We start from the raw sequence: 19,690 nt of genomic DNA, 5'->3' as shown, positions 1-19,690 counted from the left end.
GTGAGTAATGATGCCTTTGTCTCTTTTGAAGCCCACACTGAATGCTTTCATGGCTCTTGGCTATGAGGCCTGGAAGGAGACTCGGAGGACTTTACAAGCGTTGCTGTCGGTAAACAACAGCACCCTGAGGGATGACGTCAGCCTACGGACAAGGTCAGTCTGGGTAAAATATCACAAAGAAAAATATCATCTGGATGACAACCACCAGAAAACTGCATGGGGTCGCTCATTTTTATCACTGAACTGATTTTTCTTCAGTGTTAGGATCAATAATATCACCTTTTAAAAACATCATGAAGCATTTTATTACTGCTCTGAACCATCGACATACAAATATTGGACAATGGGTTTCCATAGACTCCAATAACACGTTTTTGAGGAGAAATGGGAGGTGGCCACCACCGCCATTTTGACCTTGTCACAGGTTCCGTCAAGCCCAGACAATTCTACAAAAGGGAAGAGAGGTGGAGCTGAGGGTGGGGCTGTAAGGCTGGGATCAACTGACAACACGCGGTCCAACTAGCTACAAGCTAACCTGAAGCTAACCCAAAGCTAACGCGGAGGTGGGAGCTAAGCTAATGGAGGTAGCAACCTAGCTACAACCGGAGTTAACTGTGCACAACACCAGAGCTTCGGAGTCAGAGATACGCCGGGCTGACCGCTGGGTAAAACCGGGTGGAACACAGAGGTCTCCGAGAGCTCCACAAGCCGGCAGCCGCACAGAGACAAGCGCCGCTGCGATCTGAGATGTGCAGAGCTGCCGCTGGGGAGAACCGGGTGGAAAGGTTTCCATCCCAGAGCTCCACAAGCCGATAGTCGGAACCCAGCTCCACCAACATGTTGTATTTCAACCCATTTTCTAAAGTGCAGCATTATGTTAAATGCACTGGGTTTTACCCTATTACATTTAAATTTCATGGTTAAACAGTACATGTTATAATCTAAACTCAGCTCGGCAGTGACCTAAAATGCATGAATATAATTTTACTTACTGAAAATAATGAAGTGGAGACTCCTTGGACGCTCTATTAGTGCAATTGATGCCTCAGCAAGTCATTTTGTCCAACAATTGCACAAAAAATATCCAAACAAGAATACACACACACAGAGACTCAAAATCCCGGAACAGTTTCCAGGCCAGGCCAAGGCTCTACTGAGGCCTTTCCACAGAGCTAGCTCTGTGGTCACGTGGGTCGGATGCTCATTAATTACACAGAATTTTAGGCTTTTAATACACTTAAACAGAAGAGTGAGAAAAAAATTCACCCCCCTCAGAGTTGTCATGAGTGTAAACTAGATCATTTAAACCAAAAACATGTTTTGGTACCAGGCTGTAAACGTGTTTATTTCTGCTGTGAAATTGGTATTTTTAACATGGGAGTCAATGAGGATTTGCTCGCTTCTGTGTGTGTGTGTGTGTTTGCATATGTCTGTTAATGTTTTTAAACTGTTTCAGGAATTTGGGGTCATTATGTAAAGCACTTTGAGTAGCACTTTTTTTGAAAAGCACTTTATAAATAAAATCTGATTGATTGATTGATTGATTGATTGATTGATTGAAACCAGGCCTGTATAACAGACATCACTCAGTCTTCTTTAGAAGTGCGTCTTCATTCACCTGCAGCCTCTGAGATCAGAAATGGGGATCCGTACTGCAACCTGAGCAATTAATCCGCGTATTTCCAGTAGGACACATTTGCCCCAAAATTTGTGTAATAATCAGATTTTTATTTTCACGAAATGACTATTTTAAATTAAATATAAAAAAGAAACAGGAAAGGCTTGCCATCAAATTTAAAAGCCAGGCAGGATGGCTCGCTGGCTGCTTCCAGGCGAGCGACCTTCAAATGCGTTACGAGCTACCGGTAGCTTGTGTGTGACGCTTTGGACACCCTTGCTGTAAAGTCTTTGACACAATGCAGTCTGCTGAGTTTCCTTATATAGGAAACATTTAATGAACTGAACTCAATGCATTAATAACTAGGTTCAATTGGAAGGGGTGGGGGTGCGGGGGTGCGGGGTTATGGTACAACTGTTCCAATGCTTTTAAATTGTTGTGGGAGGGATGGGAAAGAGGGTCATGTAGGGTCATATTAATATGTAAAGCTATTCTGTGTAGGAGAAGCACTTTATAAATAAAGTTTGATTGACTGATTGATTGGTTGTTTATTTTGAATATAAATCTACAGTTTTGCCCTTGCTTAGTAAAGTATTTCCTCTTTTTTCTGTCTGCAGGGCTTTCGTTCATCAAAGTGATGCCACCATGCACCTTCCTGCAGACATCGGTGAGCCCCTGCTCTTTGGAAACCTGCTAGCATGTTTGACATGGGCTGTGTCTAAATCCAGGGGTAGGATGCTTGTGAATACACATTTTATGGGGATGACGTTTCAGCAAAGTGACCGGTGCTTTCTGAATTCCAAGGATCATCATGCGTCCTCGTTCCACCTGAATTTAGAGGATGGGTCTAAAAATGCACGTTACCATGTAGTATTATCATGTAGAAAATTATTATCAACCTAATACATTTTAAATTTTGAATACAGTAAAGTATAAAGTCAGGAAGGAGGCCGAGGACTAGTGAGTGTGAGAGCCACTGTCTAAGATCCATCAGTACACAGATGTCTTTAAATTGCAGGGGCCCTATTGCAAGATGATGTTCTGGGGCCTCTATCTTGTAAAACTACCTCCATACATAGATCATTATCCCCGGACTGCAGCCGAAACCCGTTGAGGGTGGTTCATCCCATCCCAAACCAATGAAATAACAAATGGCAAAACCACCTCTTTCAATCGTAATGGAATTACATTCGGATCAGGCCGTATCAGATTAGAAAAATCCGATTGACATGTTTACATGACGAATTTTTGATCTGATAGGGCATTAATTCCGGTTACTTCTGCCCATGCAAACGTAGCTAATGTGAGAACTTCAGAAAGGTCGCACACTGTACAAGCAAGATTTCTGAGTCAGACCGCACGACGTCCCACTCCAGCAGGACAAGCTACGTCCTTCCCGTATTTCCCGTAAGCATACGCCACTAAGCAGACAGCTAACCAAAACAAAGCTGAAAAGATTTAAAAAACGCTTCCATTAACAGTTTTTTTAGAATCAGCTGGCACAGCTCGTCTTCCTCAAAGAGGAAGAATAATTTTCCAACCACTCACTTAGGAGTAAGACGATGGCTGGGGGTCTCCTTTTCCCATCTTCCCTTTTAACCTGTTTAACCCTAATGCCCCCCAATTGGGGCCTTTACAGTTTCATGTCCCAGATGTCATCTACAACTGTCCACATTCTCCAAACAACTAAAACCACAGTCAAACAGCCCAGATGGCAAACAAGGCCATTCTCAATTGTAATAAATTAAGATAAAATGATATCTGAACTTTATTTTACAAGAGCATCTGGCCTTCACTGGTGTCTGCTGAAAAAAAAAACCTTGAATAAATGTAGTTGAGGACCCCTGGAATAAATAAAACAACTGACTAAATTTCCTAAATGGAATTTGAACTCACAACCTCCATCCTGTCAGCACGTTCACACAGGGCAGCTCTTCAAGTATTATTTCATCTTAATGTATCAAAAACCAAAAATTGCTTTGTTTACAATCTAACCTGGTTTGATTGTAGCTGTAGCTGTGCTCGGGGAATGCAAACCATCACTGACACTTGGGACATGAAACTCCAAAGGCCCCCAGTTGGGAGGCGCCAGGGCCCAAAGAAAAAAGGCCCAGGGCCTAAAGGGCTAAACAGCTGATCTGTCTGCGGAACATTCATTCTTCTCATCCTTCTTTATACATAAAAACCCCACTAAACTATAGAGAAGTAACTATCTGCCACAAATTGCTCCAATATCTATCTAAACTTTTGCTGTAAATGTCTCGCTGTGTAGTCTGCAGCTCCGCTCAATGACAGATCATCACACCCGCTGTCACCGAGCGCAGCTTCCTCCGTCCCTCTGCAGTAAAACGCTACTGAACCATCCTTATCAGTTGAATATGTGAGATTTCCACCAACAGCAAAGGGATCTCATGTTTTTGTGTTTTATTTTTTTGTTTGTGAGCTCATCTCCTCTCAGCTCTCACAGTCACGGTTTTCCCAATTTATCTGATGGTCTAAAAATGTGGTTAATTATTTCAGTATAACTCTGGTTTAACTTGGGCTTTTGGCCCCCCAATAAACCTGGTGTGTAAGCCGCATTTTAAACATAGATTGAAACCAAAGCTCAGAGAGTGGGAGTCTTGCTGCTGCGGCATCAAGATGCAAAACCCACTATTGGTGCCAGCTTTGCCCTCAGTGAACTTTGGTCCCACATCACTATTTGCATTCTGGAATTTTTTGAAGTACAAATTAAGCACTTCTCACAAGCATCCTATCCCTCAATTTGGGTGCAGCCATGGACTCACAATGTATCATCCATGTTAGCTTAACAAATGTATTCAAAGTGTGTGTGTGTTTTTTACCTTCTTATCCACGTGTAAGTCAATGACTCGATGTGATCTGCTGGATTTTCTTACACTTAACTGGCAGAATGAACTGAAGTCAGTGCACTGATAATAGGTTCAGTTGTAATGTTTACATTGTGAACTGTCTTGAACTCTTGTGGTTTAGTGCTATATAAATAAATGAGGTAGTCACCTGAAATGGTTTTCCAACAGTCTTGGATGACTACCTCTTGAAGCTCATCAAGAGAAAGCCAAGAGTGTGTAAAGCAGCAATCAGAGCAAAGGGTGGCTATTCTGAGGAAAATAGAATATAAAACATGTTTTCAGTTATTTCACCTTTTTTTGACTAAGTACACAACTCCTCATGTGTTCATAGTTTTGATGCCTTCAGTGAGTCTACCAATTGTTCATGAAGATAAAGACAACACATTGAATGAGAAGCTTTTGGCCTGGACTGTATGTATGGATAGAATGTCACTCAGGGTTTTCAAACTTGAATTTTTGACTCAGGAAGCCATTTAGCAGATGTTTGAAATTGGTTGTGACAGCAGTGTCACCACGGCTCCGTAGGGTTAATTAAACTCTGTGTTTCACAGGAGATTACACTGATTTCTACTCATCCAGAGATCACGCGACAAATGTTGGCACCATGTTCCGAGGGAAGGAGAACGCTTTGATGCCAAACTGGTACAAGCCCTAGCATCAGCACACTTAGCTCCCGTAGCTCCAGAAAGGACGAACAAAACACTCAGTGAGAGTATTTTTAAGAAAGCGCTCCTCTGGTGCATCATGGGAAAAGCTAGCTCACAATTGTAGACACACATTAAAATGTTATTTAAAAGATGTTTTTATCCTTCTGCTGTTATTGTGCGTTTCTATTTGAAGAAGTGCCCCGCAGGTTTGCAGTGTGTTTGGTCCTGTGGTGTTGAATGGTTGGATGTGTTTTGCAGGTTGAGACTTCCAGTGGGATACCACGGCAGAGCGTCATCGGTTGTAGTTTCAGGAACCCCCATTCGCCGCCCAAGGGGCCAGATGAGACCAGATCAGAGTAAAACTTTTGCTGAATTCACAGTTTACAGCTCGTCGTTACACATCGTGTATAAGTAAATGTTTGATGGTGTACCTGAATTCCAGTGGCTGTGTTCAGTACCCCTCTCTTGTTAAACCTATCAGGCAAAAATAGATTACAGCCATACTCTGACTTTGTATGAATACAAATTAAACCTACAGCTATGTAAGAGACCAGTGAAACAGTCGAAGTAAAAGCTGTCTCTGTGTGTTTTGTCTCAGCAAAGCCTCCGGTCTTCGGCCCCTCCAAGCAGCTGGACATCGAGCTAGAGATGGTAATTACTGCACAGTTGTGAGCCACGCTTTAAAACCTTTCACTGTTAACTTTCTCTACTGTACTTCAGTCTGCGGCAGTGCCGTTGCACCCAAAATGCGTAGGGCACCGAGCGGCCAGGGGGGCACCAAGCAATCAGGCTTATGAAAAAAACCCAGATTTTATTAATTATAATATTAGCTACTGGACAGCATGCACACAAACACCTCAGTGTTGTTTCAGTGCATGTGCAGGTCATTTATCAATTATGAGCGTCCACTGCCAATAAAAGGACGCTATTGTGGAGAAAGCCGCAGGCAGGAGTATTAAAGGGGATTGCCATGATGAAGGACTTCCAGGATCGTTAACGCCAGGCGTGGTGAGATCAATCCTTTTTTCATTCGGTGGTACACCACTTTTTTTTGTAAAGCAATCACATTTTTGTAGCCTGGCCTGCCAGACTCGCCCTCTGTCTATTCTACACAGAGGACGAGTCTGGATACTCAGCGGCAGAGAGCACTTCATAACTGATCTCCTTCCAAAACTTCTCAAACCCGACAGCTTCCCAGATGGATTGAAAGTGGACCGAGCACACCGGATAGGCACACAATCCTCACCGATCGCCAAAATGCATCAGAAACTGAGGGAGGCAGGAATAAAACATAGTCTTTTTTTCCCCTGCACGTCTGATCCTCACCTTCAGGACCTAGCAGAAAATATGTCTAAAACCCACTGCTGCCGAGACATTCATAGACAGGTACTGCTGTGAATACACAGCAGACCTGAGCCCCTTCTGCGGATGGTTTTCGGTTGGTTCCAATGGCTTAGCACAAGCTCAGCCTTCTATTTCCTCACGTAGAATAATTACTGTTCACAGCCTAATTTAGCTCAACTGTAAGTTAAAGGACGTACGAGGGTGGACGGGGCTGCTCTGACAGCCCATCGTTATGTGGCACCTTACTACCGGGTAGGCAGGCTACGGTATATGACCAAAGAATATAAAATTCCTCCCACGGGTTACACGAGGTAAAGTTGAGAGTGACTGCTAAAAACCAAAGAAATCAGCTGGTTAGCCACCACACCAGGGTTTATTCAGAAAATAGCTAACTAAAAAGTCACTAAAAAGCTTTAAGCCAGTCAAAGTAAAACCAGTTGCCAGAACTAGGGCTGGAGAGAGTCTGCAGCCTTATCTGGGCGCTGTGGGGCAAGTTTCTCTTCTGCAGAACTGTCCTCCTTGGTCCTCTGGCCCTGTCACCACCGCCTCCTTCAGGGTTCTTTTCCGCCGCACTGCCGTTCTCCTCATTCGCCTGCCTTGTGCAGGTCAATCACTGGCTCGGACGTCCTTCCGCGCCACACCGTCGTCCTCCGTCGCGGGCTGCACCTGCCAGTGAATTTAGACGGCAGTCACTGCTCAATCACATACCGGCGGGTCACACCTTTTCACAGACTGCTACTCACACGCCAGGGCAGAGGCATACTCTGCCTGCATCTTCATGGAGCTTCGTTACAGACAATCGGTGTCCTTCCACCCGGCAACTCTCCACTCTGCCGTCGTCTCCAAAGAAGAACAAACTCCTAATCTTCCACTGGTGCAGATAAATGCCCAGGTGGGGTGCCATCTGTCTGAGCTTGTCAGAATAAAAGCACACATCCACCCAGCTTCCCGGATTTTTCAGAATAAAAGCACACATGCAATAAAAACTAAATAAAAAGAATACACACTAAACTACACCACACTGGAAGGAAAAACACAATAAAACCCAACTTTGCCCGTATGACATCCCCCACTTCTTGACGTCGTCAGTCCCTGCGACGTGAACAATTCAGTCACCATACCTGTCTGGTGGTTTGCCAAAACTAGGCCGAGCGGAGCGTTGCACCGCTTCCTGTGGTCCATCTTGCGGAGGCCCAGGTGGAGCCATAGGAATAAACCCATAGAACAACGGTTCCGGCAACTTTAAAGTCTCTAGAAGCCCTTGAAAGTTTGTTTCAGGCTCTGCCACTGGTGGCAAAATGTCTACAGGGGGTGCGCTACCCAACTTTAATGCATTCCTAAGCATCGTCTGCTGGCGACCACCCTTTTCAAGTTGCACCCGATACACCACCCTCGTCTCTCCCACCTTGTCCAAAATCACATAGGGGTCATTGCTCCACCATGTACACAGTTTCCCTCTGCCCTGCCTGTTTCTCTCCCGCACCCACACTCGTTCTCCTGGCAGCAAGGGCATGGCCTTGGCCTTCTTATCATAGTACTGTTTCAACTGAGAAACTGCCTCACTCATCTTTCGCCTCGCTATACTGTAAGCGGTTGGTTGGTCACTATTGGTTGCCGTAATCTACCGTCCTTCCAAAATGAACCAAAACTTTCTTTCAGATTTCAGTCATTTTCTCACTCAGCTCTCCTCCATCTGTTCTCCTCCTAGGGGATTTCAACATTCATGTCGACTCTCCTAAATCTCAGCTCACAGCCGACTTCCTGGACATTTTAAACTGCTTCAACCTGACTCAACACATAAACTCCCTCACACACAGACATGGTCACACTATGGACCTAGTTTGTACTACACACTCCCTGACCATCCAAAACCTCTCATTAACTGACTTAACCATTTCTAACCACATGGCCATTACCATCGATCTGAACCTACCCATCTCCTGGCCCAAACAAAAACGTACAATAACCATTCGTAATCTTAAGTCTCTTCCCTCAGCCGCTTTCTCATCCTGCTTATCGGACATCATCTCCAGTTTCTCTCCCCCTGCTGACGCTACACCTTCTGAACTTGTCGATCACTACAACAATAGTCTCTCCACCTTCCTAAATCCCCCCCCCCACCCCCCCACCCCCCCACCCCCAGAACACTAACTGTGCCCTTTGCTCAGTCTGCTCCCTGGTATACCCCGGAACTCCATGCTCTGAAGAAAAAGCAACGACAACTGGAACGCCTTTCTAAGAAAATTGGTCTCACTGTCCATAGCCAAATCTACAAACACCACGATGTACAAAACAGCTTGCAATATTGCCCGTTCCAAGTTCTAGTCCGACACAATCCAATCCAATTCATCAAACCCCCGCACCTTCTTTTCCATTTTCAGCAAACTATCCCAACCTAAGGACAACATTTCAACCACCTTCACATCACACAAATACAACAATTTCTTGACGCATTCCCATTCAAAAATCGCATCAGTTCACAGTCAGATCGCTTCCTCTCTGTCTACTGGCTCCACCGCGGAACCCAAACTTAACCCACCACTTACCTATTACTTCTCCACCTTCACAGCTCTCACCCCAACTGACTAAGCCAAGCTCCTCTCATCCATGAAATTTACCACCTGTAATTCAGACCCAATCCCCTCTCCCCTCCTCAAAACCTGTCTTCCCTTTCTCTCCCCTCTCATTATCAGTATCATAGACACCTCCCTAACCACTGGATCTGCCCCACCTTCACTCAAAATCGCCTCCATTACTCCCATTCTGAAAAAACCCGGTCTGAACCCAGACTCTGTTGATAGTTTCAGGCCCATCTCTAACCTCCCACTACTCTCAAAGCTCCTGGAACCCACGGTGTTCCACAGGGCTCTGTGCTGGGGCCACTCCTCTTCATCCTTTACATGCTCCCCCTTGGTCATATCATACGCCAACACGGTCTCCACTTTTATTGATACGCTGATGACACACAACTCTACATCTCTAGCAAATCAATCACCCCAGTCATTCTTTTCACGATCTCAGGATGCCTCTCTGACATAAAACATTGGATGGACACCAACTTCCTCAAGTTGAACTGCTCCAAAACAGAACTCATTATAACTGGTCCCAAATCTCTCCTACCCTCAGTTCAAAATATTTTCCTACAAATTGATGGTCTCACAGTGACTCCCTCCTCTTCAGTCCGTAATCTCGGCGTCATCTTTGACTCCTCTCTTTCCTTCAAGTCCCACATCAACAACATCACCAGGGTATCATTCTTCCACCTCCGCAACAATGCTTGTCTCCGTCCATCCCTCACTGACTCCACTGCCCAAACACTCATCTTTGCCTTCATAACCTTTAGACTGGACTATTGCAACAGCATTCATTACGGACTTCCTTCCTCAGCCCTAATAAAACTTCAATACATCCAAAACTCAGCAGCACGTTTACTCACCCACACTCGCTCCAGGGACCACATAATTCCAGTACTCAATCAACTTCACTGGCTCCCAGTTTCATACCGGATCAATTACAAATTGCTCCTCATCACTCACAAATGCCTCAATAACCTTGCACCATCCTATCTGACGGAACTTCTCAATCATCATTCTCCTTCCCGGCACCTCCTTTCTGCTGACTCCAACCTCCTTTCCCCTCTCAAAACAAAACATGGCACCATGGGGGATCAAGCCTTTGCAGCCGCTGCCCCGACACTTTGGAACTCTCTCCCACTAAACATCAGGAATGCCGTCTCTCTTTCTTCTTTTAAGCCACTGCTTAAAACCCACATCTTTAAATTGGCCATCTCTTAAGATCAACCCAGCCTCCCCCAGCCTGTTTACTATGTTTCATTTTGTTTTTAAAAGCAGCTGCTTTACAAAGCAGCTGAAAACTCAAGATTGGAATAAGATTTACAAAAGCTGCTTCTGTTAAAGAGGTCCAGGAAAGTTTATCATTCATTTCCATCTTTTGGCCATGTATCATTTCAGAAAGGGGCTGGATTTTTTCAGCATAATGAGGAATGTGAGGCAAGAGTCGGCATCATCAGAGGCAACCAAAACGTCATCCATGTAAACAAGAATCTGTGAATTTGCTGAACATTGAAAATCAGCGAGACAGTTAGTGATTGCTTCAGTGAAAATAGTGGGGCTATCAGCGAACCCTTGCGGTAGACAGTTGAAAGTATATTTTGAGTTTTTGTAGGTGAAAGCAAACCAAAATGGCGAGTCAGGATGAACAGGAACACTGAAAAAGGCATTGCTCAGATCAATCACAGAAAAGTACTTCCTGGAAGGCCTGAGTGAATTTAACATCGTGTGTGGATCAGGCACATGTGGAGCACGGGTTTGCACAGCAGAGTTAACCATTCTGAGATCTTGTATCATACGCCAAGCTTTTCCATCAGCCTTTTTTATAGGCCAGATGGGCGTATTACATGGAGAATCAGGACAAAGTCTGATAACTCCAGCTTCCAGGAGATCTGATATCACTGGAGTAATGCCTTTATCTGCATCAGGGGACAACGGGTTCTGTTTAACTCTGGGCCTAAACTGGGATTTTGGTTTAATCTGAACAGGTGGCATTGCGTTCAAAAGGCCGACATCAGTCGGGCCTGTGGACCAAAGTGTTTCAGGGATCTGTTTAAGTTGCTCCTCCTCCTCAGCCGTCAACAACGCAGAGTCAGTCAGTCACTGCAAAGGGTTAACAGCAGTCACACACTGGAGTAGTACAAGCAAAGGAAGGCAATAGAGACCTGTGCTTGCACTGTACTGCCATTGGTCATCTTTATCAAGTTGAACTGGGACAAAATCTGTGGCATTACATGCAGCGTTGACCTTATAGCCCAAATCTTTCCAGCGTGAGGAGCTTCTTTTAGTCAGAGAAATGTGTGGAGCAGTGGGCAAATCATGAAAAGCTTTCATGTTGGTTGGCAGTGACACAGAAGCTGCAGAATTGGACTCTCCATCTGTTATCACATAGGAGGTGGTCAACACAACAGGTGGCATAGGAAGAAAGGAGGCCTGATATGATAGATCAGGACCTGGTCTGAGGGCCATTGTCACATGGAGTTGCGACAAAGGCATCTCATCTTTGGTCGTGTCAGTGAGCACCGGACGCACTGTCCTCATAACGAGCTCTGTTTCTGTTAGATTTACATCAAAGGCAATTTGCAACGAATAATAGACACCTGTGGGGTCGTGGCGATACCAACAATTATCAGCCACTTGAACTGCCCTCATGCCATCTTGTATTGGGACAATAGAGATCTTTAGTTCTGACATGAGGTCTCTGCCCAGAAGATTTAAGGGGCAGTCAGGTGCTATGACCAGGGAGATTCTTTTTTCCAGTCCTGTCACCGGATCATCCACCAGAACAGGTTTAGACAGAGATGAGCGAGTGGTGGCTCCAATATGCTGTTCTGAGACCTGGGTAATTTCACCCCGGAAGAAATAACCGTTCGACATGCACCAGAATCACACAGGAACTCCACACTCTGTCCTCCAACATTAAGTTTGATAAAAGGCTTTTCTTTTAGGACATTAAGCAGTTCCCAAGCTCCGCAACAATCAACTACATTATTTTCTTCCTTCCAGGCATCAGAACCAGCTGCTAGTCATTGCTGAAAGTCATCCCTTCGCACCTGTCTGAATCGGGTGTGATTGGGCTGGCGATTGACATGCTTACGGCTAGGTTGGCTGCCCCGTGACTGGAAACCTCTGCCTCTTTCAGGGCCCCTGTTGGGTCATCCGTCACCCGGGCCATCTGAATCGGAGGGGCAATCACGTGAGAGGTGGCCTTGACCTCCACAAATCCAACAAACAGGTGGCTGTGAGCGGTCCTGAGAGGTCCACCGTCTCTGGTTGTTGTGACGACCACTCCCCTGGGGACTAAAATTCCCCCTGTTGTTACCCTGCTGATAATAAACAGCCTCTTCCTCAGTTTCCTCTAGGAAGTCCCGTGGGCCTCATTTAGGGGGTTTTGGCTTTTTATCTTTGCTCTGGAGGACCTTTTCTGCATGTCTAGCATTTATCATCAGGTCCTCAATGCTGCAGGTTTCCCAGGAAATGAAGTGAGTTGTAATCCTTGCAGTAACTGCAGGCAGGAAACCTTTCAACAAATCAGAGCATAAATGTCTCACGTATGGCCCGTCTATATCCATATCAGGTGTGAGGGCACTGTGGATGTTGAATTGAGTTTGGTATCTGGAACGGATATCATCCACAGATTCATCAGGCTTTTGTTAAATTGAGGCTAACTGGGTTCGTTTAGGAACTTTCTTGAAGCATTGTTTTACATTTGTTGCCAGAATATCAAACTGGGTCTTTAAATCTCCAATTATTTCTCCAGTTCCCTGATCCTCATCATAGAGAGCCACGGCTCCGTTAGGGCATCTCCCTGTGAATTGGCCTTGGACTCGGTGCCAATGTTTTTGAAGGCTCGCTTGAGCCAGCTGTCCTAATTCATGACCGCTTAGGCGCTAGGAGTGGATCACCTCCATCATGTCTGAAACCCATTTATCTGGATCATCAGTGTGAGGTGTAACCTGCTCAGCGACCTCTCTAGCATCCTTAAGGGACCAGGGTCTGAACACATATTGATTGGACCCGTCATATGTGGGGACCTGAATCATGGGGTAAAGTCCCCTAGCAAGTCCCTCATCTTCAGAAGAGTGGTCAGACCCCTCATCGCCTAGAGGAGTCACGTTGTCATGTTTTCTGTTAGCTTTTCCTTGCTGATGTGTCACCATCGTGGACGGTAGAGACACTTTTCCTGCTTTAAGTCTAACAACTGGCTGCTCTTTGTGTTTGACTGGGTCCTGTGCAACAGGAAGCGGGGGTTTCTCCTCAGCTGGAGGAGCAGAAGGAGTGCGCTTTACAGCTTCAGGGGTGCTCTCCACAGGAGGAGCAGAAGCCGAAGCTGCGTGGAGCGGTTGTCCTGCTGCTCCGCCCGCAAGCGGAGCGGGAGGCTCCGGTGGGGGAGCAGCCACAGCCCCTAGATAAGGCGGAGGAGCTGGCCCAAGGGATAAATCGTCACACAGTTTTTTTAACACATAGACTTTTTCCCTACTTCGCATTTTTTGTCCTTCTCTCTCTCTTTACTTTTCTGAATGCTCGCTCGTTTTTTATCTGTTTCATCTCGCCACAACGTCGCCACTCTTAACTGTTCTTCCTTAGTTAATTTAATGTTTCCTGTGGCTGCTGCAGCTTTAACTTTGTAAATACTGACTAAATCATGCCATTGTTGACCCTTTAATCTTCCGTCCACCTTGTACTTTTTGTGCCATTTTTTCATAAATTTTAAGCTGTCTGGGTGACGCTGATGCATAAATCTCATGTCTTCCTCCAGCCTGTCTACTGATGTAGCGTTTCCCATTTTATCTATGATGTTGCATTCACTGGTTTAGTAAAGAAAGCTGGGAGAACACGGTAAATTCCAAAATGAAAATAATTAAAAAGAGGATCAGACTGCTGGCGAAGGCAAGAATCAAAATGGACTTTTCAGACAACATTTACACAAACAGTCAACCACCGCAATAAATCAACACTTCCCTCTTTCTTTCTTTCTTTCTTTCACATACACACACCCTCAGAACCTCAGCCGAACCTCCTCACACACACAAACAGACTACACAGAGTCCACAGCCGGACTTAAACACAATCACAGATTATAACCACAATGCGACAAAGACAAAACCAATAGCTTAGTCACAATCAACAACTTACTTAAACACAATGAACAAAACCAGGACAAAACTCACAAACCATGAAACAATAAAGGTTGAATTTAGAGACAGTTTGGGTCTTTTGAGCCAAATGAAGCGGTGATCGTATTTCGTACCTCTGCAGCACCTAAAATATTTAACAATCAAAGCAACAGTGTGTTTACTGGTGTTTATTGAGAACTTATATAAACTTTGCCAACACGGTGGTCAGCCGGCGTTGCTCAAATATACTGTGGCAGCTTTAACGCACTTTTTTATAGCTATCCGCTTTAACGTGGCTGCACATAACGTCTCATTACAGCGCCATAAGATGGCGGGTTGACATCATCTATCTATGCCATGTGCATCCCAAGTACATATGTAATAGATTTAAATGTGTTGCCAATGCGCAGCAGCCAGGTGTAGTTCAGTGCAGAAAGCAACCAAAGGAATCCGTCAAACCCCTCCTATTGACAGCTGTAAAGGAGCATGTGCTTAAGCCAATCTGCGTTTGGCCGCTTTAACGCAGCGCTGTTTTATTTACTCAGTCAGCTCACTTTTCGTGCAGCTTTTTATCATAGGTCTGCAATTTCAGTCTTATTACTGCCCACCTGAAACCGTGGTGGGTTGGACCGAGAACGTGGACTCAGTCCCCATTACAACCTCCTGGGTAGCGATCTATGGCCACCGTCAGTTTCTCTCAATTCTATTTCAAGTAGACAAGTGCTACCGCAATCAACCGGGTCCAGGAGAAGACTCAGCTTACAACAGCTGGGGTGCAAAACGTCTCTCGCGCCGGAAAGGCAGACCCAGGCGTAAACACACTGTCAATCAGCCGTTTAGCCATTCATGAAAGCCGTTCATGAAAAAGGGTGCGAAATAAAAAAGGTATTTACTCCCCCCCATGCGTGATGGATTCGCCCCAAATCCGGGGCGTGTGAGCCGTCGGTGGAAGTTCGTCTGCGGAGCTAAGCAGCCGGCCGGTGAAGGAATCCCAGCCCCCCGGGCTTTAGTAGAAAGCGGCGCCTCGTCGGCTCCCAGGAGAGGACCTCCCAGCTTCTGGCTCAGCACGACAGGTTCACGGCACCAAAATGTTAGGTAATTTTATCAGTCCAGGATTACCTTAGGGAAAGTTTAATGGACAGGGGGTTATTGTAATCAATCATTCAACACCAATACCAATTATAAACAACCAATTTAGACTTTGCAAAGTGGAGAGAAAAATCAATACACACCAAGCGTGGATTCAGATCGCTCTCTCATCAGACTTACGTCCTCCGGCAGAATTTATTGAAGCACAGAGTTGAAAAAACACACACACACACATATCACAGTACTACGTAGACCCTAAGGCGGGAAGCTGCTCGCCTCCAGGTGCACACTGAATCAACAAAGCAGTTTCTAGACTTTTTCTCATGGGAGTGTTACTGATAAACCAGACCAAGCTGGTCTGAGGCAAGGTCAGTCTTCCCTGTGGAGACTGGTGGAGACTATCAACAGGATGAACCTGCGTTTAAACATTTTTAACAAAGCACCAGATGTTCTAGCAGTCGAGACATTAACATTAATTCAATAATATCAGTTTTTACTGAACAGTTCGTTTTTCCCTTGCTTTTAGTGACGTCTGCTTTTTGGGAGGTGCACTCGTGATGTATCGTATCCTAATAGAGCAAGACATCGTGCAGTTTGGCTCACTGAAATCTTGTGTCGTACAGTGTGCCACCTTTCTGGAGTTCTCACAAAAATTGCAATGCGGTCCCAGCTTTAGACTACTTGTCTGAAGCCTGTCTGAGCAACACCTCCCTGGTCTGTTTACAAGTAGTTAAAAATGCCTGTGCTTGGCTTCTGACCACATTCTCCAAAGACACCCGCATCACCCTGCTACTTCACACAAACAAAGAGAGTGCAGCAAAAGTGAAAGCCCGCTCCCCACAAGCTTTGCAGCTCATTTTGGTAACGTGTTCCAGTAGGTGGTCAGCAGACCTTCATGACCTGGAGGGTATGCAGGGGGTGAGCAGCTCTTACAGGTAGAGAGGAGCTAGATAAACCAGAGCTTTTATGGCATAAGTTAAAACTTTGAGCTGCACTCAGCAGTGCACTGGGAGCCAGTGTACATTGGCTAGAATGGTTATGATGTGACAGCATCTGAGTTTGAAGGAAGTCTTGCTGTGGCATTCTGGACTTTCTGTTGAGGACAGATGCATTTACATCAATGAGAACTGGGTTGGCATAGTCTGGAGGTGATAAATGCACAAATAACAGATTCCAGGTGCTCTCTTTTAAGAATGGGCTTCAGTCGGGTTAGGCAACAAAGCTAGAAGAAACAAGATTCTACAGTGGCATTAACATACGAGGACATTGAAAAATCTCCATCCAGCTTAATCCCAAGGCTGGTCACACAGGGATTAAGGTTTAGGGAGGAAAGATCAAAGGCAGCAGATGCATGAAGATTACTTTTTAGTTTGAGGAGAATGGCCTCAGTATTGTCACTGAGCCTTAAGAAGTTGGAAGCAAGCCAGATTTTAATTTCCAGGAGTTTTAGAAGCAGATTAGTGGAACCTGACTGCCAAATCAATCTGACAATCGTCAGAGTAGCGATGGGAGTGCATGCCATGTTTAGTTAAGATGCTTTACCATAACATATTTATATATTTGTAAAGCACATTTAACCACTGTGTCAGCTGACCAAAGTACTCGACAAGGAAGGGGCAGCAGATGTTGCCCAGTGGATGAATGTAGATGGAAAAAAATGGTGGACCCAGAATATAGCCTTGGAGCACTCCCCAGAGGAGATGTTGTAGTTTTTAGGGCTTTAGAATCAGAATCAGAAAGAATTTTATTGCCAGCGCTCCAGCGATCCAGAGCATAGGAACTTGACTCCACAGTACAGCCTGACCAAGATTACACACACACATATAGACAGGACAGATACAGGCAGACCGCGAGAGCAGCCATAACGGCGCTCATTTCAGTAGATGAAGAGGGGATTACATGGGGAGAGTTCGGGGAGGGAGAAAAAGGCATTAACAGAGCTACACCGGCAGGGTGTAGCTCTACTATGCAAAAAAAAAACACCCAACATACAAGCACGAACGTCACAGTTCATAACATGAGACCCGGTAGGTAGGGGGGATGGGCTGGGACCCTGGTTTCCTCAGCGGGAGCAGCCTGTGTGGCGCTCGGCCAACTGAATCCACAGGTGGGAGGGAGGTCACGGGAAAGCACAGAGCACAGCGAGTGCCTCCAACTTGATGACCTCGGTGCGGAGACCACAATCTGAAGGGGGGGGGGGTTCACAGCATTTGTCTGCATTCCTTCCATCGTGGTTTTTTTTATACACAACTCCAAGGCTGCTTATGGCGTCAGATTCGATAACAAGACTTTGTTTGGGTCAGGCAGAGATAATTTTCCTCTCTGCCTTAAAGTCTGCATTGATCATTCAAATCCTCCAAGTGAAGCCAATTCGGTGAGTAAACATCTCCACACCGTCCGGTGACCCTCTCCGAGATGACATCCAATTTGCGCACTAACACCGGTAACGCAGCTAAGACATTGTCCAGCTTGCGATTTACCTCGATTAATGTCCCAGTCTGTGAGGTCTCCGCCCGGATGGTGCGGTTCATGGGTGCGGGTCGCCCTCCAATCGCTCCCGTCATCCCAATTTTACGGAAAACCAGATATCCTCCCATTCCAATCAGAAGAAATCCAGTGATCATCAGGCCAAATATCCACACATCTTTGACGTCCTCAATGGACAGCTGAGAGAGACAGATGACATTCCACTTCTTCCAGGAATCGAGCATATATCCCACTGCATGTGTCCCGTGAGGACAAGCGCGAGCCCCCTCCTCCGTTCTCATCGTAGAAAAAATCTTATCAATCGCGTTGAATGACCAATTAATTAAATCCATTTCTGAAAAATAGTGATTTCCAGAGGAAATGCAGAGAAGCGCTCTGTAGGCAGACAGGACAAAAAGAGCCTTGGGAAAAAGCAGATAAGGGAGCAAAGCAGAAGCGACCGTGCTCTGTGAGTGCCAGAAGAGAGGACCCTGATTTACAAGGACAAGCACCATCATTCATGATCTTCTCTGTTCCTACACCCCCAGCAAGTTGTTTTTGTATTTTTAGGGATCTCATGTATTTTTTTTCATTGTTTTATTTTATGTGTTTTTAAGTTTTTATAGGGGTTGTGATGCCCCTTGTCATTTTTATCTATTTAAAAATGACAACTTCTTCTTTCTTCAACTGATACAGGGTGTAACCAGACAAAAATACTGTATCTGGAGGAAAACCTCTGGAAGTTTTCAGTGTGCCATGTGCCTCATCAGCTGCTTTTGTCTTGTGTTCAGGCCTTCTTTGTCGGGGGAGAAAACCACCTGGGGGAGCCCATTCCCATTCACAAAGCCCATGAGCACATCTTTGGGATGGTTCTCATGAATGACTGGAGTGGTGAGAATCGAACTATCACTATATTTTACATCACAGTCAGTTTTTTCATTCAAATATGTCAATGGGAAACTATGTCTGCTAATTTTTAAAACAAACATCCAACAATGTACAATTGCACAAATATATAGGTACACATCTACGGCTATAAAAACTTACATGGTTAATAAAACCCACAAGAATCACACTTTCATATTTTTATTAATCTGAAATAATTCCAGAACTCTGCAAACTTTGGGCAGCAACATAAAATATGATACGTAGTTGCTGGACCCTGATTTCAGCTTTCACATCTAGGGTTAATATTTGGAAATATTTTGGCATGTTTAGATTTGAGTAATTTACCACTTTAAACTGCATCAGCACAGTAAGTAAGTCACAGGAATGAAACTTTTATTCTCTGACATTAAATGTATTTTAGACAAAAAGTCTGAACTTTCCAGTTCCAGATCTGGAATCAAAACAAAACTTGTAAATTTGATTAGGATTGATGAACGTTCTGCCAGACTGAGTAACAAAGGTTCTCGGAAGATCTGCACAATGACCTTATCTAGTCTGTGGGATTTTTTTCAACATGCCTTATGACCAGTACAAAGCCACTAAAAAAAACTAATCCCAAAATGCACTGGCACAAACCTTTCCCCATCAACAGGTGACCTGCAGAAGCTCACGTGTGTAAAAACAGAATAAACTCTGCATCCTGATCCCAGATGAACCTGAACTAGAAAGGATCAACTTCATCTATTTTTTTACTTTGTTCTTAACGTTGATTGGAGTAATGTTTCCATGTTTGGATATTATTATTATTAAGAGTTTTCTGACAAAAGAAGAGATATTCACATTATTAGTATTTCATAGATATGACCTCATTTATAAAACCAATAATGCCTGGAACCATCCAGCTCCTTCAGAGGCAGACTGAGACATCCCAGATGTACAACAGAACACCACCGTAGGTCATTCATCCCCTCTGTTGGGTATTTTTATATCCTAAAATGACCACACAGGAGAAAAGGATCAGTAGGTTTTTTACGCTGTATGCAGTGGTGAGAGAGACAGGACGAGAGCCTGTTAGGCCCTC

The 19,690-nt window shown here is 44.9% G+C and overlaps 1 protein-coding gene across 2 annotated transcripts in view; it reads left to right on the top strand.

Moving 5' to 3' along the window:
* fah (fumarylacetoacetate hydrolase (fumarylacetoacetase)) overlaps positions 1-19,690 on the top strand; it is a 58,097-nt gene that overhangs the window by 8,805 nt on the left and 29,602 nt on the right. For both annotated transcript variants that reach the window (XM_054732458.2, XM_054732457.2), the window contains exons 3-8: positions 32-153; positions 2,236-2,285; positions 5,040-5,130; positions 5,394-5,491; positions 5,734-5,786; positions 18,513-18,612. In XM_054732458.2, coding sequence (XP_054588433.2) covers positions 32-153; positions 2,236-2,285; positions 5,040-5,130; positions 5,394-5,491; positions 5,734-5,786; positions 18,513-18,612 — 514 coding nt within the window. The remainder of the gene's footprint in view (positions 1-31; positions 154-2,235; positions 2,286-5,039; positions 5,131-5,393; positions 5,492-5,733; positions 5,787-18,512; positions 18,613-19,690) is intronic.

The sequence above is a fragment of the Nothobranchius furzeri genome, chromosome 9, assembly GCF_043380555.1.
Source record: "Nothobranchius furzeri strain GRZ-AD chromosome 9, NfurGRZ-RIMD1, whole genome shotgun sequence".
Classification (NCBI taxonomy): Eukaryota; Metazoa; Chordata; class Actinopteri; order Cyprinodontiformes; family Nothobranchiidae; genus Nothobranchius; species Nothobranchius furzeri.
This window is presented reverse-complemented; position numbering and strand designations above follow the sequence as displayed.